The sequence below is a fragment of the Oncorhynchus mykiss genome, chromosome 3, assembly GCF_013265735.2.
Source record: "Oncorhynchus mykiss isolate Arlee chromosome 3, USDA_OmykA_1.1, whole genome shotgun sequence".
NCBI classification, from domain to species: domain Eukaryota; kingdom Metazoa; phylum Chordata; class Actinopteri; order Salmoniformes; family Salmonidae; genus Oncorhynchus; species Oncorhynchus mykiss.
This window is the reverse complement of record NC_048567.1, coordinates 57028002-57051827: the sequence shown is the minus strand read 5'-3', so window position 1 is coordinate 57051827 and position 23826 is coordinate 57028002. Positions and strand designations below refer to the sequence as shown.

General features: G+C 43.4%; 1 protein-coding gene across 6 annotated transcripts in view; it reads right to left on the bottom strand.

Moving 5' to 3' along the window:
* The window catches only part of sema5ba (sema domain, seven thrombospondin repeats (type 1 and type 1-like), transmembrane domain (TM) and short cytoplasmic domain, (semaphorin) 5Ba), a 188066-nt gene that overhangs the window by 53690 nt on the left and 110550 nt on the right, over positions 1-23826 (bottom strand). For all 6 annotated transcript variants that reach the window (XR_005050753.1, XM_036974744.1, XM_021597455.2 and 3 more), the window contains 6 exons: positions 23025-23123; positions 22110-22323; positions 10646-10931; positions 2162-2297; positions 754-964; positions 281-488 (listed from right to left, as the gene is read on the bottom strand). Coding sequence is in view for 5 of the 6 variants with exons in the window: in XM_036974744.1 (XP_036830639.1) it covers positions 281-488; positions 754-964; positions 2162-2297; positions 10646-10931; positions 22110-22323; positions 23025-23123 (1154 nt within the window). In the remaining variant the exon portion in view is untranslated. The remainder of the gene's footprint in view (positions 1-280; positions 489-753; positions 965-2161; positions 2298-10645; positions 10932-22109; positions 22324-23024; positions 23124-23826) is intronic.

The following is a 23826-nucleotide window of genomic DNA, read 5'->3' as shown; positions in this document are numbered from 1 at the left end:
TGCCGGGAACGGTGAAAAAAGTAACGCTTCCTATACTTTCAATGTTTTTTCCCGCGAAAGGTTGGTAAGATGTGTCTACTTGCGTTTACCATCCACTACACCACTGACCACAACCCTGGGATGACATGCAGAATGTGGAATAATTATCAGTCTGAGGCATTCATGTCTCAGTCTTGTAGTTGCAGCTTTTGCTCACCTGTACTCTTCCATAAGGTTGGGTTTATTGGCTAGGTTGGCTTTTATTGCACTTGTACAAAACAGAAAAATGTAAGAAACTCACATCTCAGTCTTGTAGTTGGAGCATCTCTCCAGAGGGATCTTCAGAACTTTGTTGTTGAGTCCTACAAACAGTGACCTATCACTTTGAAGGATCTGCAGGCTCAAGATTGGCTCCTGCACCCCAGCGGGGAAGAGCTGGATTTCCTCCAGGTAACACCCTTGAAGGCTCTTATTGGTGGTCGCAAGAGCCTTCAGGATGGTGCCGTACTCTGATTGGAGGAGAGAGGAGGAAGAAGATGATGAGAAATCATTGATTGTGCTGTATACAGCCTAGAGTCAAGAGGTTTTCCTATTCAGGTCAAAACTCAGAGCTCTATAATATGACTATAGAAAATCCTTTGGCTGGACAGCTAGTGAAGCGTGCCGGGTTCCTCTCTAGGTTTCTTCCTTCTAGGGAGATTTACCTTGCTAATGTGCCCTTTCCTTTATAAGTCAATTTAAATGATTGACCCCTGACCTTTGAACTCAACTGACCTGTGCCGATGTACATGACATGGTAGAGTGTGTCGTGACCCTGTACGATGTCCACCACCAGCCTGGAGAAGCGCACGTCATCCTGCATGACCAAGGGGTCCACAGAGACGGGCTGCACCACGTCGTTCATCAGGTACAGCCGCTGGGCGTCCTGGAGGCTGCGCTCCGTCAGACCATCGTTAGGACCGCCGTCGTCATCTATGGTACCACACTGAGGAGGGGAGGGGGGATGGGAAGGGAAGGGAGAAAGGGGGAGAGAGACAGGGAGGGAGGGAAAGGGGGGGATGAGAGAGAGAGTGCGAGAGAGGAGTGAGAGAACAGGAGAAAGAGTGAAGAAAGACAGAGGGAAAGAAAGAAAGAGAAAGAGAGAGAGAGAAAAAAATAAGTTACTGAAAAGGAATAATACTTCATCTTAATAGTCATTGTTGCTTTGAATAAATCAATACTATGCCTCTGCCTGTGGTCATTTCCTTCTTATTTTCTCCTCCAGTAATCACGCTTATTCACACTTACAATACTGTTACACTGTAATGATTGTTGTTTGGCAAACAACAGCTCTGTGTCTGGCAAGCTACAGCAACAATATGCTTTTGAAATGCCGGATGACATGAATGTCTTCATAAAGCTACAGTTGCATTGCTAAAAAGTCAATGATGTGGGCTTTGGGGTGCACAATCCCTGGTTCTTATATGCAGTGCCACCTAGATGCAGAGTCTGTTAGTCCTGTTTCTGGGAACACGCAGGGTGAGCAGGATTTTGCTCCAGACCAGCACTAACCTGGAAGTTGGGGATGGAGTTGGGGTGGGCAGTACCTGGAAGTTGGGGATGGAGTTGGTGTGGGCAGTACCTGGAAGTTGGGGATGGAGTTGAGGTGGGCAGTACCTGGAAGTTGGGGATGGAGTTGGGGTGGGCAGTACCTGGAAGTTGGGGATGGAGTTGGGGTGGGCAGTACCTGGAAGTTGGGGAAGGGGTTGGGTAGTACCTGGAAGTTGGGGAAGGGGTTGGGGGTGGGCAGAACTTGACATTTGGGGAAGGGGTAGGGGGTTGGCAGTATCTGGAAGTTGGAGAAGATGTTTTGGCAGTACCTGAAAATTGGGGGTGGGTAGTACCTGGATGTTGGGGATGGGGTTGGGGGTGGGCAGTACCTGGAAGTTGGGGAAGAGGTTGGGGGTGGGCAGTACCTGGAAGTTGGGGAAGGGGTTGGGTAGTACATGGAAGTTGGGGAAGGGGTTGGGGGTGGGCAGTACCTGGAAGTTGGGGTTGGGGGTGGGCAGTACCTGGAAGTTGGGGGTGGGGTTGGTGGTGGGCAGTACCTGGAAGTTGGGGGTGGGGTTGGTGGTGGGCAGTACCTGGAAGTTGGGGGTGGGGTTGGTGGTGGGCAGTACATGAATGTCGGGATGGGTAGTACCTGAAAGTTGGGGATGGGGTTGGGGGTGGGCAGCCAGGTAGAGCGGGGGTTCTCCTGGGAACGGAAGGGCCCATTGAAGGCCTGGGTGATGGAGCTGAGGTTAAATGCACACACTGCAGACGCTGCTATACTGTTCCTGTAGGACAGAGAAAGAGAGGGCGAGGAGAGGAGAGGGAGAGAGGAGAGGGAGAGAGGAGAAAGAGAGAGAGAGATGGAAAGAGAGAATAAGAGAGGGGGGAGAAGAGGGACAGAGAGAGAGACAGTGTTAAAAACCCAGTGAACAAAGAGGTTACAGTGTTGCTCATACGTCTCTCTAACTGAGAGCTCAAATTGATCCATTATGTACACCACACTGTCTAACAGTCCCATCTTTTACAGGTGCATTAAAGACACTGCCCGTGTGATTCTGCTGGAAGCTGTGTCTGTGCTTCACAATTGTCATGAGACTGCTAAAGTGAATTAAGATACACACACACACAAATAGATACACCCTCCCCCCTCGCCCCACGCACACACACACTCACTGCACTGAACAGACTTTACTGTACAATACAATTACTGTACAATAAACTCTACTTTACTATACTTTCCTTTGTATGGAATGCCAGCACACTCATAAATGGGCTGGTACACTGTAGCACGGGGATGGTGAGGAGTACGATACAATAGGGCCCTATGGAATCACTGTATGGTTTGACATTTGTTACGTTCTTCTTTTATACATTTCTATATCTGTTATGTTCTTACAGAGAACAGTATGAACACTGTATGTCATACATGCCTTATAAACGTATATACGTTTATTGTCCCTACACCTTAGTGGTTTGTATCCAGCAACCATCGTGGAGATCCGATTGAGCTCTGTAGAAATGCATTAACACTGTCAGAGAGTGTGAGACTGCGTCAGTGAGTGAGTGTGCTTCCTGCGGTGAGCAGCCAGCAACCTAACCCAACTTACAAAACCACAGACAATTAGCTGCAACAACCACTAACCAGGCTGCAGCCACAGAGCTAGATACACCCTCTCCCCGCCTCCCTGACACTGTGGTGTCCCAGGGACTGCAGTCTGCAGCCAAGTGTTATGTTGTGACCATGGCTGTGGTTACAGTTACAAATGAAGCCATTGTTACTGTTAACGTCTAAACCGTTAATAAAGATTTAGGCTATTTTAAAACCTCCCCTCAATGAGTCAGTCCCTATGGTATTAAACAGAACCTCTTAATCACACTCAGCTCACTGTGTCTTTATGTCTTAATGTGGAGGGGAAAGAGTGGGAGAAAGAGAGGGATGAGAACAGTGAAAAAAGAGTGTCAGAAAACACGAGCCCAGTCCCTCCTCTGCTCCTCTCACAAAAAGGGCAATCAGCAGCCAAGTAGAGAGCGGAGCAGGGCTTTAGACTTAGGCCTTGGTCAAAAGTAGTGAAATAAAAAGGGAACCGAGTGCCATTTGGGATGTAGCCTAGGGATGCAGAAGAGATATAATCCACAGTGCCCTTCATGTTCTTACATAAACCAGCCGGCCAGTCGGTACAGATGACACAACCCTTTCTGTGGGGTCATGGTACTGTTCCTCTGTGGCTGGCTGGTGTTCCCCTATGGCCAGTGTTATGGGAGTAAAAGGTTGATGTCCCTGACCACACCAGCCAACCAGTCGGACAGGATAACACAGCAGTTTTTATTGTGTCATTGTACAGTTCCCCTATGGCTGCAAAGTGTTATGGGAGAAAAAGGCAGAAGAGCCCAACCAGAGCTGGTGACTTCAACAACATCCACTGGACTTTGTCATTTTTCTGCACATGCTCAGTGCAGCTAAGTGACACTGATTCATCCCAAATGGCATCCTATTCCCTATTCAGTGCACTACTTTTGACCAGGGCCCATAGGGTCTAGTCAAACGTGTCACACTATATAGGTATTAGGGTGTCATTTGGGACACAACCATTGCCTGCTTCTGCACATGCTCAGTGGAGCTCAGTGGTGAAGGCTTCTATGATAATAAATCATAGAGAGCAGACTAGCATGGATGATACACATCATCACACCAGATGGCCCATATATACAGTACCAGTCAAAAGTCCGAACACACCTACTCATTCAAGGTTCTATACTTTATTTTTTACTATTTTCTATATTGTAGAATAACAGTGAAGACATCAAAACTATGAAATAACACATGGAAACATGTAACCAAAACAATTGTGAAATTTCTTTCCTTCTTAATGCGTTTGAGCCAATCAGTTATGTTGTGACAAAGTACAGTAGGGGTGGTATACAGAAGATATACATACTTGGTAAAAGACCAAGTCCATACTGTATTATGGCAAGAACAGCTCAAATTAGCAAAGAGAAACAACAGTCCATCATTACTTTGGGACATGAAGGTCAGTCAATGCATACAATTTGAAGAACTTTGAACGTTTCTTCTAGTGCAGTCGCAAAAACCATCAAGCGCTATGATGAAACTGGCTCTCATGAGGACCGCCACAGGAATGGAAGACCCATAGTTACCTCTGCTGCAGAGGACAAGTTCATTAGAGTTAACTGCACCTCAGAATGCAGCCCAAATAAATGCTTCACAGAGTTCAAGTAACAGACACATCTCAACATCAACAGTTCAGAGGGGACAGCGTGAATCAGGCCTTCATGGTCGAATTGCTGCAAAGAAACCACTACTAAAGGACACCAATAAGAAGAATAGACTTGCTTGGGCCAAGAGTCACAGGCAATGGACATTAGACTGGTAGAAATCTGTCTTTTGGTCTGATGAGTCTAAATTTTAGATGTTTGGTTCTAACTGCCGTATTTTTGTGAGACGCAGAGTACTGTAGGTGAACGGATGATCTCTGCATGTGTGGTTCCCACAGTGAAGCAAGGCACACTTAACCAGCATGGCTACCACAGCATGCTGTAGTGATACTCCATCCCATCTGGTTCGCGCCTAGTGGGACTATCATTTTTTTTCCAACAGGACAAAAAAGTGAAGGAGTGCTGCATCAGATGACCTGGCCTCCACAATCACCCGACCTCAACCCTATTCAGAGGGTTTGAGACGAGTTGGACCACAGGAAAAGCAGCCAACAGATCAAATACTTATGTCATGCAATAAAACGCAAATGAATTACTTAAAAATCATACAAATGTGATTTTCTGGATTTTTGTTTTAGATTCCATCTCTCACAGTTGAAGTGTACCTATGATAACAATTACAGACCTCTACATGCTTTGTAAGTAGAAAAACCTGCAAAATCGGGAGTGTATCAAATACTTGTTCTCTCCTCTGTATATATATACAAACTGTATGTGTGGCATAGAGACACCTGGATTACAAAATACTTTCTAACACACACAATTACACACAAGTGCGCGCATGCACACACACACAGTAACAGATGTGCTGTGCCTATCATTGGCAGGCTCTAGTCTCAGCAGGGTATATGGAGCTAATGCAGTCTGTGCACCTCACCTCAATTGAAAAAAAACCCCAGAAAAAATACATCAAGTGTGTTCCACATGGTACCCTATTCCCCATATAGTGAACTCCTTTTCAAAAGAGCCCTATGGTATTTGGGACACAGTTAAGGTAAAAATGTTTTTCCAACCAGTGAATACCTGCATCGCAGCAGAAACAAAAAGCACACTCAGCATCCCCTGTACCGTACGACAGGCAGGGAGGCAGCGAGCAGAAAATGAAGTAAGGCTAAGATTATCCATATATATTTATTTTTTATTTTATAATTTTTTGGGGGAAGGGGTTGGGGGTCTCGCATGGGTCTCTCGGTCGCGGCCGGCTACGACACAGCCTGGACTCAAACCAGGATCTCTAGTGGCTCTGCTACTGTAGCACTGCTATGCAGTGCCTTAGACCACTGCGCCACTCGGGAGGCCCATCCATATATATTTTTACTGCATAACAATGCAGTATCTGAGCTACAATGCTATAGTCTGAAACAATCACTTTGATGAGTGGAGACTGAGTCAGGTAGCTATAAAACAGCAGCAGCTATGTTACAATACAGTACAAAAGATTACTGTATTGTGCACATGCTAAAAAAAGGTGCCTGGAAGTAGTATTTTTAGCTGAAAGAATAATTTGTAAAAGTAAAGCGAATAATCATAGTAATAGTATATCTATTTGATTCTTACCCAACATGTTCCAGGGGGAATATAGCTCATTTCAAGGTGCATTTGATGTTATTATGTTGAGGTGAAGGAAAAAGTTTAGAAAAAAATCTGGCAAAATCAGGCAAAAATATGTATCACCCTTCAGATAGCTGCACACACACACGTTACACCATGCCAGGACACCATGGTTACCAGGTTACTGAGGAGACATGCCAAATCAGATCACTGTGTGAGCCAATCAGCTTCTTCTACGATAACACCTGCAGCAGCATCCAGCTGCTCATTCAGAACGCATACCAAATATGGAGAAAGCCATTGCAATGAAATCACCTCAGGATTTTCAACATTAGCCAGTGACAGTCCCATTTCAATGTGAGAAACACAGATGCTGTCAAGCCTCACTCAGAGGCCGTAACAGAGGGAAGGACGAGGGAGGGAGATGCCAATAAGGTCCAGAGTTAATTATAAGGCCTCAGCATGCTCTGAGGGTCTTAAGTTCACTACTCTGACGAGATAATGATTGCAAACCCAGTCAGCTGCTAAAAGCAAATGCAGATGGAGACCAGCATATCTCTCTCTCTCTCAAACTTTACCTCCCTCATTCACTCCCCCCTTAATTCTCTCCCTCCCTCCCTCTCTCTGTTCTGTTTTACAGTTCAAACTCCTGGGAGTTCTTTGACCATGTTCAATTTAACACAGACAGTTGGAGACAGTGCTTCCTGTGATTGCATTATGATATCACACTATTCAGAATAGTTTTAGGGAGGGACTGGGGGATTGAGAGAAAGATAGGGACCGAGACAAAAGATTGGAATGGGAAAGAGGGAGGGATACACACACGCGCACATGCACATCCACGCACATATGTCCTGTACTGAGAAGTAATGATAGCCTCAGCTCCGGTAGTGATGGAGAACAGCCACCTACTGGGAGTCAGAACTTTACAGGTGAGAGCAGCAGCAGGCGAGGGGGATGATTCCTCACCCCTGAGAGAGAGCAGAGCACAGCAGAGCAGAGCATGGAACACATCTGAATACCAACAACTGTACTATACCACACCCCTCAACTCCACACTCCAAAACCTCAGTCTGTGAAAGCATCACAGTGAGATTTTCTTTCTTTCAGAAAAGGGTAAAACTCTCTCACTTCCTCTTCACCTATGGACCACATTCATGTTCTTTCTTTTCCACAAAAGGGCAACATCCACATTGTGGATGCATCTTCTGTTCTGCTCACACTCATTTCTCCCTCTAGTGAAGTGGATGATACCCCATTCCTTAAACAATGGTCTGTGTAACCCAGGCTTATGAGTCAGGGCACAGCTCACACAGTACAGTAACACACAGGATGTGTCGCGATTAGCACCCTATTCCCTATGTAGTGTACTACCTTTGATCAGGGCCCATAGAGTAATGCACTATAGGAAAAGGAAAAGTAGTAAACTATGTAGGGAATAGGGTACCATTTGGAAAACAACCACAGATTCCTTCCTCTAACCATCCCAATTCTCATTAGTGCAGGTAGAATGTGTAATGAAAAAGGCTCTCTGCCTTACTCTGCCTCACTTGCTCAAATCAGGCTAAAGCTGTGTTCGAATACTCATGCTAATCAAATCAAGTCAAATTTGATTTGTCACATGCGCCGAATACAACAGGTGTAGGTAGACCTTACAGTGAAATGCTCACGTACAAGCCCTTAAACAACAATGCAGTTTTAAGAAAAATACAATAAAATAAAATAAATAGAAAGTAATTAAAGAGCAGCAGTAAAATAACAATAGTGAGGCTATATACAGGGGGTACCGGTACAGAGTCAATGTGAGGGGGCACCGGTTAGTCGAGGTAATTGAGGTAATATGTACATATAGGTAGAGTTATTAAAGTGACTATGCATAGATAATAACAGAGAGTAGAAGCAGTTTAAAATAGGGGGGGTGCAAATAGTCTGGGTGGCCATTTGGTTAGATGTTTAGAAGTCTTATGTCTTGGGGTAGAATATGTTTAGAAGCCTCTTGGACCTGGACTTGGTGCTCCGGTACCGCTTGCCGTGCAGTAGCAGAGAGAACAGTCCATGACTAGGGTGGCTGGAGTCTTTGACAATTTTTAGGGCCTTCCTCTGACACCGCCTGGTATAGAGGTCCTGGATGGCAGAAAGCTTGGCCCCAGTGAGGTACTGGGCCGTACGCACTACCCTCTGTAGTGCCTTGCGGTCAGAGGCCGAGCAGTTGCCATACCAGGCAGTTATGCAACCCATCAGGATCCTCTTGATGGTGCAGCTGTAGGACTTTTTGAGGATCTGCGGACCCATGACAAATATTTTCAGTCTCCTGAGGGGGAATAGGTTTTGCCCTCTTCACGACTGTCTTGGTGTGCTTGGACCATGTAAGTTTGTTGGTAATGTGGACGCCAAGGAACTTGAAGCTCTCAACCTGCTCCACTACAGCCCCGTCGATGACATACTAACATACTGCATAATACATACTTAATGAGTAAAAACTACATACTATTAGTTCATTTTAGTATTCTGTAAAGGAACGTTATCCTTTCAGTTGAGCGTACTATCGCTTCGCCTGTCTACCGGAAGTTGATGCTGTTGCAATTCAACCTCTTGCTAGCTTGTTAGCATAACAAATTACTAGCTAGACATTTTACGACTTCAGGTGTGTTCTTAAATTCAATCTGAGCGTTCGTAAATTCAGAGTGTTGTCAGATTGCCCGTTTGTAAATTCAGAGCGTTTCGCTCTTGGAGTGTTCAGAGCACACTGGACGCTCTGGCAGTAGGGTTGATTCGAGTGTTCTGACCTTACAACTGCAGTCAAGCACCCAAGCTAACTGGCTAACTTGCTAGCTACTTCCAGACACAAATGAGAGGACACCTCACTCTGACTATTTTACTCGCCCAAGCAGAGCTGGTTAGGCAATTTTCATGTTATCAAGAGTGTTGGTGACTGTAACTGTGCTGCTTGCAACAATTTTATTACGCCTTTTTTTGCCAACGTTTACTGACACCGACCATATTCAACGGCTGTTGAGCATTCGTAAATTCATCAGTTATCCTGCGCTCTGGTACACTCAGACGAGAGTGCTCTGAAATCGGAGTAGATAGCCAGAGCGAATTTACGAAAGCACCCAAATGTCCATTGAGAACACACATTGACTATACCACTTAGCTAAGAATGACAGGGATAATCAAGTCAATAAACTTTGGGTAGTTAGTTAGATAGTATTTCGTTCATATACTGGCAAGTTTGATGTAATAGTAGCCAACTAACATTAGCTAGCTAGCTAACATACCGGTACCTACTGCTGTAATGATATGCTATGTGGTTTGTAAGCAGAGGTGTAAAGTACTTAAGTAAAAATACTTGATACAATTTGAATGGTTAACAGGACAGGAAAATTGTCTAATTCACACACTTATCAAAAGGACATCCCTGGTCATCCCTACAGCCTCTGTTCTGCCGGACTCACTAAACACAACCATGTGTATGTGACAAATAAAATTTGATTTGAACACATGCTTCATTTGTAAATTATGTCTTGATTTTAGGAGTGTGCCCCTGACTTTCCGTAAACTTCAAAAACAAGAAAATGGTGATCTTGGTTTGCTTTAAATAAGCAATTTGAAAATATTTTGTTGCTTAAGTATATTTTAGCAATTACATTTACTTTTGATACTTAAGTATATTTAAAACCAAATACTTTAAGACTTTTACTTGAGTATGACAATTGGATACTTTTTCCATCACTGTTTGTAAGGATAGCATAGCTAACAAATTGTCAGCCAACATAACGTGTAAGGTAACTTATTTGCTCAACAGTTTCTTAACATTAACATTCTTAACATCAAAATTAGTTAAAGTAATATTTATTTGTATTTGTATCCTTTCTCGTTGGATTTTGGCTGCATATTTTATGCCATTTTCTTCAAATCTGAAAAAAATATGAACCCTCAACCCATTTTCTGAAGAATTGCATTATGGGCACTAAAAGCATGGAAATAGTGTCCACTGTTTGTATACTTCGTATTTTGGCGAATGTAGCACGACATCCGGGAAATTTCGGCATACTAACTATACCCATACTATGACCAATACGCATACTATATACTCAATTTATGTCATAAATTGTATGGCTAGTGCAGTTAGTATGAGTATTCAAACACAGCTTAAGTGTTCTCAAAAAGTGGATGCTGAATAATGATAATCATTAGGCCTGGAAACTGCAGTAATGGAGTTTGCGTGGGGGTGGGAGGGAGAGGGTACGTGCGTGGTTACTGCACCTGTACATGAGTGCGTGTGTGTGTGTGTGTTTTCCTGAGTGTGTGTGTGTCTTGCATAAGAAGACTATTACTCATCACTCACACATTGGTGGTGAATATCCCGTAGATGAGGTCTTGTTCAGGCAGATAGAAGGTGCTCTGCAGCTCATTATAGTAGAAGGGGAACTCTCCGGAGCGCGAGCAGTTCAGCCTGGCCTTCATGAAGGTGGTCCAGGTGTCTTCCAGTAGGAACCGCCCTCCGATGTCGTTCTTACAGACGCGGGCCACCCGGGAGTAGACGGTCTTCCCACAGTCGTGTTCCACAGCGTTCTCACGCAGGAAGAAGAATGTGAAGAGACCCACATCATAGGCTGAGATGAAATGGGGCTCTGAGGAAGAGGAGGAGAGGACAAGAGAGGAGGGGAGGGGACAGAGAAGGAGAGGAAGAAGGGCAGAGGGGAAGAGGAGACAAAGTCAGAGAGAGCATTAGAGTCCATGCAGCCATAGGGGATGATTCTTAATGTCATGCTAGTTTATACTGACGAATGAATGTGTCCAGTCAAGTTGATAATAAAGTCATCCTGGGAGATAAATTCATTAGTCACAGTCATCCTATAAAACGTACACTGCATTCATTCCTCCATCTGTAAATTGGCAGAACACATGATCAATCTTGATGTGGTAAAGACATGAGACAAATGCACTCGATGAGTGGAACAAAATCAATATAGACTGTGACTTCATCGTCCATTCTAGTTGGTGCTCAGAAACACTACATGGTACGGCCACTCAAACAGTCTCCCTGTTGTGAGTTGTTATTATTACAGACACGGGTTAGCCTCAGTCCCAACACTGAACACATTAACAGCAGACATAGCAGGGTTCAAACAACATTTAAAATATGCTTTATTGAGCATGCCTGGACAAAATGGAACCAATGGTTTAATTCCAAAAGTGCAAACTCTGCCCATCTGGCATTACATTCAGGCTCAAACAAACACTCAATGACAGCATTTGAAAGATGTTAAATACTATTTGAACCCAGATGTGATAACCAGTAGCATGCCTTCTCCCCTGTAGAGTTATACTGTAGAGGAGGATTGTTCATGACTAGAGAAGCAGTGGGGCTGTGAGAACAACACAGTATGTGCAGTCAATGCTGCTTTCCCTAAGGTAACATTCATTCTCAGTGATATCAAACACACACACACACATTCTTACACAAACGGACAGCTTGGATGCAGAGCAGAGAGCGTAGATATTAACCTGCAAACAGTCATGATGATAAGTGCCCCGGGGGCCAGCACTACCTTTTAAGAGAATGAGATTATAGGAGAACGCAGGCGGTCAGCAGGAATGGAAACAGCATCAGAAGCAATAACAGAACGCATAATTCCATTTCAGAACACTCATAAAAAAACAACTGCAGGTAGTAGCTGGCGGCAGCCAATAGGAATGGGTGAAATGGTGGTAGAGACGGACTAGTTCACCAAATAGCACAATGTTTGGTGATATCTACAGATGCTTCCCTGCTGCAAGTCCAAAGACATGCATTGACATGTTAATGATAGTCGATTGATAGTTAGTGGAGCATCTATAGATGGACTATCAAAATAAAATGTTAACCAACATTTTCTTGTCAGCTGTAGCTTCATCCACTGTCCCATTATTCTTATCCTATAGTTAGCTTTCTCCATATGTTTTATCGCACTGTTTGATCATTGTCTCTAGGGTAAGCTTAATGTTAACATGCCAGCATGGGGAGCCATGTTATACAACCCACAGCTTTGCTGTAAATAATTACATGTAATGTAATCCATGTAAAATCATGTAATCCATTTCTGATAAGCTATCATGACAAATCTACCATTACCTCCCTAACCTGGCTCTTCATGATACTGTTTAATGGAGGACCGAGTTCCCCAGTTCAGTCAGCTAACCGATGCTTACAGCCATGTAAATGAAGGTGTGTGTGTGTGCGCGTGTGGTACTGTTTCACCAGACCTCGTGCTGGGTCCTAGATAATTACCACAGAGAGAGAGAAGCCAGAAAAAGGCTTCAGCGTATATTAACACTACTGCTTCCCCAAGGCTGTCAGACACACACACACACACACACACACACACACACACACACACACACACACACACACACACACGGCCCGGTTGCTGTCAGAGGTGGCATTTGAATGAGCTAATACTCTATACACAGTCGATACAGTATAATATACATGTTTAGGCTGCGTAACGTGTGTGGGCGTCAATCCAACAAACAGATTGTTCAATCTCCACACAGTCTGATTGAGGGCTGTAACTGACTGACCATGGGGAAGAGGAGGAGGAGAGAGAACAAGAGAGAGAGAGAGAGAGAGAGAGAGAGAGAGAGTTTTTAAAAAAACTTTAGGTCTGGGAACCCACAACACAATAAAACACTCAAACATCAATGGTTAAACATCAATTAAAAACACAACACCAAATCTTCCTCCACTGTAACTTAACACAACAACTACTGAATACCCCATATGCTCATAACAGCCCAATGTCATTAACCAGTTTATAATAGGCAAACTCAACCCTCTGTCTTGCTGCCAACATCTCCTCCAGCATACCCACCACGTCCACAGAAGCCTGTCCCCGAATACTGCTCTTTCATCTTCCAGATTGCTAATTTAGCTGCCCCTGACACTAAGTTAAAACTTCTTATGGCTTGGGGGCAGTATTTTGACGTCTGGATGAGAAGCGTGCCCAAAGTAAACTGCCTGTTACTCAGGCCCAGAAGCAAGGATATGCAAATAGTATATTTGGATAGAAAACACTCTAAAGTGTCCAAAACTGTTAAAATAATCTCTGTGAGTATAACAGAACTGATATGGCAGGCGAAAACCTGAGGAAAATCCATCCATGAAGTGGCATTTTTTTGATGTGGGTATTATCAATTGAATGCCTATAGAGTCTCTAATGGGTTAGGACCCAGATTGCAGTTCATATGGCTTCCACTAGATGTCAACAGTCTTTAGACATTGTTTTAATGCTTGTTTTCTGAAAAATGAAGAAGAATGAGACCTTTCTGTCTGTGGACTGAGGAAGAATGCAGAGCTGGTTTGCGCGCCTGACCGAGTGCCCGCCTGACCGAGTGCGCGCCCTTCGTTGTTTTTCCTTTCTGTTGAAGACGCTATTGTTCAGTTTAAATATTATTGATTATTTAGACAATTGACAACCCGAGGATTAATTATAAACACCGTTTGACATGTTTCGACAAACTTAACCGGTACTATTTGGATGTATTCGTCTGCATGTTTTGATCACCTTTGAGTCAGTGGATTACTGAACAAAATGCGCCAAAATGAATATTTATTGTGTAGCGGGGACTCTTGTGACTGCAACCATATGAAGATCTTCAAAGGTAAGTGATTCATTTTATTGCTATTTCTGACTTTTATAATTACTTTACTTTGTTGTAAATGTTTGTATGCTTTTGTAGGCGGGGCGCTGTCCTCAGATAATCGCATGGTATGCTTTCGCCGTAAAGCCTTTTTGAAATCTGACAAAGCAGCTGGTTTAACAAGAAGTTCATCTTTAAGCCGATGTATAACAGTTGTATTTTTTATGAATGTTTATTATGACTATTTCTGTATTTTGAATTTGGCGCTCTGCAATTTCACCGGATGTTGTCGAGGGGGGTCGCTAGCGGAACACCTGCGCCAAAAAGGTTAAGTAAGAACACTACACCCCTTTGACTAAACCTGTACTTTGGCCCAAATATAAACAGTTGGGAAGAGAAAACCTCTCCCAGAGCTGAGAACCAAGTAGTAATCAGGTCAAATCATCCCGACCAACCTGGTACACAGATGTGCCAGAGTTTCAGAATGGACACCCCTCCCCAACAGTTGGATCCAGGTGTACCAGATGCATGTTGGTGACTATAGCTCCATGTATTATCCTCCATTGGAGGTCAGCTGTCCTCTTATCAATAGGCAGTTTATATAAAGACCGCCAACAGCCTTTTGGGGAGGCACCTTGACCAACACATCCGACCACCTCGTCGACTTTACCCCTTCCAGGGAAGAAGCAGGGGACACTTTTACACATATTATGTATGTGGCCTTCTTTCCCACCGCATTGAACTCCCCCAGCTCCGGGGTGTCGAAGGACAACAGAATACCCATGTCCTTCTTGAATGCCCCCACCGCAGCACTTACATTCAGCGCAGGGAAAACATAATCCAGACCCTCCGTCCATCGATCAGAGTTGGAAGTATCAGTCACACACTGCCGATGAAGTACTGGCAAGGAATCGCAGACCTCAGCTACGACCTTTCACAGTAGGCAAGATGATCGGATCTCCGCTCTTTCTCCCAGCTCCTCCAACAATCTGCTCCTGCTCAGCATCAGATGACTCAGCTTGGCACACCCCACACCTAACAGACATGAACGTAGGCTGGCTGAGCTCTTAGCACGGGATTGGATGACATTGTTATAAAAAAAGAGCCTCTTCAAAAAGCCACATCCCTAGTGGTGTGCCGGCCCTACGGGACATGTCGAAAACTCTCCAAGCCTGCATAACAGACTCATAGAATGGAGTCAGGTCAGATAAATCACTCCCTCTAGCTTTAACCTCTACGGGATCAGTGTTCCTCAACCAGGACGGTTGAGCTAACGTGCGCTAATGTGATTAGCATGACGATGTAAGTAACAGCAAACTTTCCAGGACATAGACAGGTCTTATATGGGCAGAAAGCTTAAATTCTCTAACTGCATTTTCCAATTTACAGTAGGAATTACTGTTAAAAAATACCATGCTATAGTTTGAGGAGAGTGCACAACAACAAAACACTTTTACAGCAACTTGTTTGATACATTCACCTCTGAAGGTAAATAATGTACATTCAGTAATCTTGCTCTGATTTGTCATCCCGAGGGTCCCAGAGATCAAATGTAGCATAGTTTTGTTTGATAAAATCAATTTTTATATTCAAATGTAGGAAGTGGGATCTACAGTTTGAACCCCTGCTGTCTCTGGCTCCACACCCACCCTACTCAGCCATCTAGATGTGTGAAAGTTAGTGTATAAGCTAAAGATCCATCATGTATGACATTCCTGGGAGTGTGTAAACTTAAATTTTGTATTACCATATCATTTTTGTATGTTCTCTGTAGTTATGTACTTGAAAATGTATCACATTTGGGCAGAGACAAAATATTGTCCAGTATTGCAATGCTTCACTGGATCAATCTGAAACTTTGTACACACACTGCTGCCATCTAGTGTCCAAAATCTAAAATGCGCCTAAACTGCAATATAATATCATGGCCTTTCTCTTGCATTTCAAAGATGATGAAAAAAAATAAACAGGTTTTTTTCATTGTATTATCTTTTACCAGATCTAATGTGTTATATTATCCTACATTAATTTGAGATTGCCACAAAGTGTTTAAAAAAAATGGTATCAAGCATATGCATATCATTGCTTCAGGTCCTGAGCTAGAGTTAGATTTGGGTATGTCATTTTAGGTGAAAATTGAAAAAAAGGGTCAGACCCTTATTAAGAGGAAAAGGTGCTTGTCTAGGCACAAACAGCCCGCTCTCCTCATCAATGTGTAGGCTGTAGGAATTTAGGAATTTATATATTCCTCAATTCCATTATTTTACTTTTAGGTTGTGTGTATTATGTGTATTGTTGTTAATTGTTAGATATTACTGCATTGTTGGAGCTAGAAACGCAAGTATTTCCCTACACCCGCAATAACATCTGCTAAACGTGTATATGATAAATAAAATTGGATTTGATTTGTATCAACCCAGCTAGAACCATCACTGTACAACAGTCTCTGGGCTGCTTGAAGCCAGAAAGCCATGACCCTAGAAGAAATGTCCACCAGGTATTACCCACCCTCGTGCAGTGGCAGGTACAGGGCTGCAGCTTTAATCCAATGTTGTCCAGACCAGAAGAAATTGACAAGGGTCCTCTGAAGCTCTTTTATCAGGCCCCCTGGTGTCTGTAAACTCATTAGTCTGTGCCACAGGGTAGAGGCGGTTGGTTAGGTTATTGGCTACCAGCACCCTTCCCCTATAAGACAGCTGGGCTAGAACCCATTTCCACCTAGACAATCAGGCACACACATTTTTTCAGATCAGATTCTAGAATAAATCCCAGTCTTCATCCCATCTCTGCCACACTGAAGCCCCCATGGTAACCATGGAGTGGTTCCTATTTGAAGATGACCTGCCCACAGGAACACACTCTATTCCCGATTAACTCTAGCTGAGGAGGCCTCCTCATACACCTTAAGAGCATTTGAGAGAACCATAACATCCTCAACCCCTGTAATAAAAACTTACACGTTATCTGCATAAGCAGACAGTGCTATTGTGGGACCCTTCATAACCCCTGGCACAGAGAAACCTCACTTATAAAAAACAAAGCACTGGTTCAATTGCCAGACAAGATAACTGTCCTGAAATTGGGCATCCCTGCCTAATACTCCTATGAACGGGAAAGGGTCAGCTCAAACCACCCCCACCTTCACCATACATGAGAACCCCAGCATACTTTAGACTCATCCAAGACAAAAAAACATCCCCAAAAGGCTTTCACTATTTTGAACAAGTACTGGTCGTCAAAGATGGTCAAAAGCTTTCTCCTGATCCAAAGAAAGCAAACCCACATTCACATCAGAGAGTTTAGAAATGTGTAAAACATCTCTCATCTCCAATAGCTCATTGGGAATAAACGGCGGTACATTCAAAATCGTTACCTTTGTAGATGGAGAAAAAGCAGAGTAACTTAAATAAACATACATTTAAGAAGTACGGCATGCACAACCATCCGATCGACAAGACGCTCTTCTTTAACAAAAAACACCATTGCACCATGCACAACCATCCGATCGACAAGACGCTCTTCTTTAACAAAAAACACCATTGCACCATGCACAACCATCCGATCGACAAGACGCTCTTCTTTAACAAAAAACACCATTGCACCATGCACAACCATCCGATCGACAAGACGCTCTTCTTTAACAAAAAACACCATTGCACCATGCACAACCATCCGATCGACAAGACGCTCTTCTTTAACAAAAAACACCATTGCACCATGCACAACCATCCGATCGACAAGACGCTCTTCTTTAACAAAAAACACCATTGCACCATGCACAACCATCCGATCGACAAGACGCTCTTCTTTAACAAAAAACACCATTGCACCATGCACAACCATCCGATCGACAAGACGCTCTTCTTTAACAAAAAACACCATTGCACCATGCACAACCATCCGATCGACAAGACGCTCTTCTTTAACAAAAAACACCATTGCACCATGCACAACCATCCGATCGACAAGACGCTCTTCTTTAACAAAAAACACCATTGCACCATGCACAACCATCCGATCGACAAGACGCTCTTCTTTAACAAAAAACACCATTGCACCATGCACAACCATCCGATCGACAAGACGCTCTTCTTTAACAAAAAACACCATTGCACCATGCACAACCATCCGATCGACAAGACGCTCTTCTTTAACAAAAAACACCATTGCACCATGCACAACCATCCGATCGACAAGACGCTCTTCTTTAACAAAAAACACCATTGCTTTATTCATCCAACATAAGCAACATTTCCATAGCCTACCTTCTCTCCTACAGTGACCAGAAACTCCTCCAGTGACAGTAGCTTCAGTAACACACGTGAAGCCATGCCGAAGTGACAGGGATGGCATCCCCATGTGGGTCGCCATCCCCACCAAAACAATGGCAATTCCAACAAGAACTACAACATACCTAATTCTACCACTAAAACACAAAAATACTCAATCATGCATAGAAAAAGGAAAACCACCAAGAAAGGAAACAGAAAACAGAGGCGATCTAACTACAGACACCACTCACACTCACTCATACAATTCCCAACATGCACCAACACTCCCAGGATGCAGAGAGAGAGAGAGAGAAATACAAACCCTCCAACCCAAAAAGGACTATGGTGTTGATGGTATACTAAACGAAAGGATAAAATACACAGACCACAAATTTGGCATCTTTCCTAGAATTTGGAACCAAGGTCGGATCACCCCAATCCACAAAAGTGAAGATAAATTTGACCCAGATAAATACCGTGGAATAATATTGGAAAAATCCTCTGCAGTATCATCAACAGCAGACTCTTTCCTCAAGGAAAACAATGTCCTGAGCAAATGTCAAATTGGCTTCTTACCAAAATACCGTACGACAGACCACATATACACCCTGCACACCCTTATTGACAAACAAACAAAACAAAACAAAATATTATCATGCTTTGTTGATTTCAAAAAAAGCTTGTGACTCATTTTTGGAGTCCCCGATTGCGTCCCCGATTGCGCAGTTTGGACAGGCGGCCAGCTTTAGGAAGAGTCTTGGTGTTTCCAAACTTCTTCCATTTAAGAATGATGGAGGCCACTATGTTCTTGGGGACTTCAACGCTGCAGACATTTTTTGGTACCCTTCCCCAGATCTGTGCCTTCGACACAATCCTGTCTCGGAACTCTATGGACAATTCCTTTAACCTCATGGCTTGGTTTTTGCTCTGACATGCACTGTCATCTCAAGGATGATAAATGGAACTAGAACAGTCTGCAGCACCTCACCAGGCCTCACCCTACGGACTCAACCGAGAAGGGCCTACAGCAGCACTTTGCTATTTTGCACAGATTTTGTCAGACATGGGCCCTGGCAGTGAATCTCAGTAAGACAAAAAATAATGTTTCCCCCAAAAAGCCAAGACAACAAATACAAACTATAACTAGACACTGTTGCCCCAGAATTACACCTACCTCAGCCTAAACATCAACACCACAGGTAACTTCCACAAGGCAAGAAGGGCCTTCTATGCCATCAAAAGGAACATAAAAATCAACATCCCAATTAGGATCTGGGTAAAAATACTTATATTAGTTATCAAACCCATTGCCCTGTATGGTTGTGAGGTCTGGGGTCCACTCATCAACCAAGAATTCATGAAATGGGACAAACACACAATTGAGACTCTGCATGCAGAATTCTGCCAAAGTATACTTTGTGTAATGCAAACAGAGCAGAATTAGGACTATACCTGCTAAATTCTACAACCACCTAAAAGGAAGCAATGCCCACACATTCCACCACAAAGCCCTCACCTACACAGATTAACCTAGAGAAGAGTCTCCTCACCCAGCTAGTTCTGGGGCTCTGTTCACAAACAAAAACAGACACCACAGAGCCACAGGACAGACACATTTAGACCCAACCAAATTATGAAAAAGCAAAAAGATATTTGAACCAATGGTAAGAATCAACAAAAATAACAGCGCAATCTAGAATGCTATTCCACAAAATGAGGTGTAAACTGAGCTACACTTCCTAACCTCCTGCCAAATGGATGACCACATTAGAGACACACATTTTCCACAGATCACACAGACCCACAAAGAAGTTGAAAACAAATCAAACATTGATAAACTCCCATATCTGTTAGGAAAAATACCGCAGTGTGCAATCACAGCAGCAATATTTGTGGCCCGTTGCCATGAGAAAAGGGCAAACAGTGGAGCATTGTAAATATAACGTATATTTATCTGTATAATAATTTTCCCTTTCATACTTCAACTACTTGCACATTGTTACAACACTGTACATTGGCAATAATATAATTATTATTATTTGGGCAAAAAAATATATATATATATTATGTGAGTGCAATGTTCACTAATGTTTTACCTTGTTTAATTACATTTTGATTATTGTCTGTTCCATTTGCATTGAATTGAATAAAGTGCTTTGAATTGAATTTGAGAGAGCGAGAGAGAGAGAGCGAGAGCGAGAGAGCAAGAGAGAGAGAGAGAGAGAGAGAGAGAGAGAGAGAGAGAGAGCGAGAGAGAGCGAGAGAGAGCGAGAGAGCAAGAGAGAGAGCGAGAGAGAGAGAGAGCGAGAGAGAGAGCGAGAGAGAGAGCGAGAGAGAGAGCAAGAGAGAGAGCGAGAGAGAGAGAGCGAGAGAGAGAGCGAGAGAGAGAGGGAGAAGAGATTATTGCCTGCCTGCCTGTGTTCTTTAGGGACTTCTACATCCTCAATGCTCCCCAAGCTCCCCACTTCATTCTCATTTATAATAAAAACAGTTGGTCAGTACCTGGCAGGTCCCAATCCAATAAAGAACAGATTGATTAGATTCAGAACCCCCTCTGTTCTATTCTGTCTGTTTGTTTGTGAATCCCCCTAACTGGGGAGGCTTATGACTAGAAATGAGATTTTAATTCTTACTCAGTCTCCTCTGAGGTTGCTCGATCCAGCTCAAGACTCTGGAGGAAGAAATGGAGCTTTGCCCCAAGAGGCTGTGTGTATTTTTAGGTGGGCTGAGGGAACGGAAAGAAAAGGTGGTGTGTAACTAAAGTGAGTGGTGTGGTGTCTGTCTGTCTGCAACTAGCTGTGATTATGCTGATGAGCAGAGCGCTCTCTTCGCCTCTCCACTCCTCCCTCCCTTGCTTGCTCCCTCACTCGCTTGCTAGAGAGGCTTCGGTAAAGCCCACCTCCCCAACACACACACCTCAGACACACACACTGTCAGAAGAGAGCCCTGTGTAGCATGAAGCATGCAGCACGCTGTAATTTCACCCTCTCCCTGACGCGAGGAATAATTACACTGCTCACTGCCTTCTGAGTCTCTGAGTATATCACCTCTCCTGTGCCTGGCCTGTATACCACTATCTCCTACCTTTCCTCTCACCCCATTTCTCCTTCTGTCTGCTCCTACTGAGTCTTACTTCTCTTCTCTAGCCTCCTACCCTTTTCCTCTTTGTCCCACTAATGAAGCCTCACCTCCTCTCCTCCCATTCTTACACCATTCATTGACTCCTGAGTGTCTCTCCTCTCTCCTGGTCTACCACTGTGGCGTCTACCTCTACCTACTCACACTTCCTCTCTCCCCTTTTCTTCCCCTTTTCTTCCTCTTCTTCTTCTTTCTTCTCCTTCCTTCCCCTTTCTCCCCCTACTCTGTGAAGCCAAGAACTGTGTGGCTGCTGTGTTTGAATTATTGCAGATGAGAAGCACCGTCTCTGGAAGGTTTGTCTTTTTTCTGCATGAGTCAGGATGTATTTTGGAGGTGCATTCAGTAAAAAAAAAACTTAGTGTCAGCAACAGGGATATTATAGACACATAGCCATGACTTTTGGGGCTGATGGAGGTTTATCTAACTTAGCTTTTCTACGGTGCCAGCCAACACCAGCTCATACTGTCCACACCCTTCCTACCTCTGTGATCCCTATTCAACAACACTGTGGTGGATTACACAAATCGCTTTTTGGGGTGCCAAATTACCATGGTTTTTGTACTAGGATACTAGGAAAGGGTAGGACATAGTTCCACTGAGAAACATGGTTGATAGACTGCATCAAGACAATTAACAATCTGGAAGCGCTGGATCTCTGACAAAGATCTTAGCCCTTATGCAACAATCCACTTTAATTGACACTACACAATGATAAATGAGCTAACACATGGTGGGCAGTGTGTGTGTGTGGTGTGTGTTTGTGTGTGTGTATGTTACCATTGAGCCACTTGGAGTTGTACTGGGCCGTCCTGAGGGGTGGCATGCCCCCCAGGCTCCGGTAGATTACAGGGTCGCGACCAGAGAAGTCGATGACTGTGGCGGCATATAGTTCGCCGCTCTCCGTCACCACCGCCGTGGAGTTATGGCGAGGATCGTAGGGGCACCTTGCCACGCCGTTCACGCGATCCAACACACTACTCATATTCCCTACCTGGGAGGAGGGAAAGAGGAATAGAGATAGAGATAGAAAAGATAGAGATATATAGATATAACGATAGAAAATATAGAAAAGATAGAGATATAGAAAAGATAGAGATATAGAGCGATATAGATAGCGATAAAAAATATAGATATAGAGATAGAAAAGATAGATATAGAGATAGAAAAGATAGATATAGAGATAGAAAAGATAGATATAGAAAAGATAGATATAGAGATCGAAAAGATAGAGATATAGAGATAGAAAAGATTGATATAGAGAGCAATATAGATAGAGATAGAAAATAGAGATATAGATAGAGAGATAGAAAAGATAGAGATAGAAAAGATAGAGATAGAGAGAGAGAAAGATAAATAGGGTGATAGAGAAAGAGATAGAGATAGAGAGTAAGAAAATTATAGTGTTGTTACTGTCTTCCCCTACCTCTAAAGTCTCCTCCAGACCATATGGCTGTTTGATGTTTATATTCAAGTCTGTATCTTATTCCCTCCATCATTCACCCCCCACCCTGCCAGTTATCACTCTATCCCCCTCTTCCCTCCATCCACTCTTTCTTCCTCTCACCATCCTCCTTTACCTTCTTATCATTCCTTCCCTATCCCCCTTACCCCCTAGGTTTTCACTCCATTCTACTTCTTCCTTGAACCCCATCCACCCTGACAGATATCATTCCATCCATCCCTCCCCCTTACCTCCCGGGTGATACAGAGGGGCTGGAAGGCGTTGGTTCCACAGGTGATGACCTCAGTCTTATTGACCAGCAGGACGCGGATGTAGTTCTGACACTCCACCTACAGGGGGTGGTAGAGTACAGAGATGTTATAGGTTAGAGAATTACATACAATTCATACAATTGCATGGTTGTATTCACTAGAAACCAAATGGAAGAAAATTGACCGAAACTGCGTGGGTCTACCTGTACTTGATAAGAAACCTGATTTAAAAAGCTGCTTGTTTCATTGCAAAACATTTGGCTACAGTTTGTTACAGTATGCACTAATGAATACGAGCCAGCATTACTCACCACTCACTTCAATGATATGACTGTAATGACTGTCTATCTTTCATCTGTGAGATGAAATGTAACACATCTAAACCTAGTCCAATCACATCTCATTATTAGAAAGAATTCAAGTTTGTTTATTTGTCATATACAGGTGATATGCAGTATATGGAGTACACAGTGCAACTAATTGCTTTACTTGCAGGTTTGTCATACACATTGAGGGAACCATTGTCTGACGATTGAGGGGGACATTTTTTTTATGAAACTTCTTAGTTTTCCTTAAATATATTGTTTTGGCAAATAGAGTAACTTTGTTTTAGAACTTGAGGTCAGACGAGGTTCTAAAGGTTTCAGAAAGAAGTGACTGCTTTTTTGTTTCTCCCCTCTTGAGAAAAAGGCATTCAATTCCTACAAAGAAAAAGTGAAATAACAAAATTATCACAGTGTTTATCAGCCGTTGGAAGGAGAGGAGAAGGGCCACTTCCTCA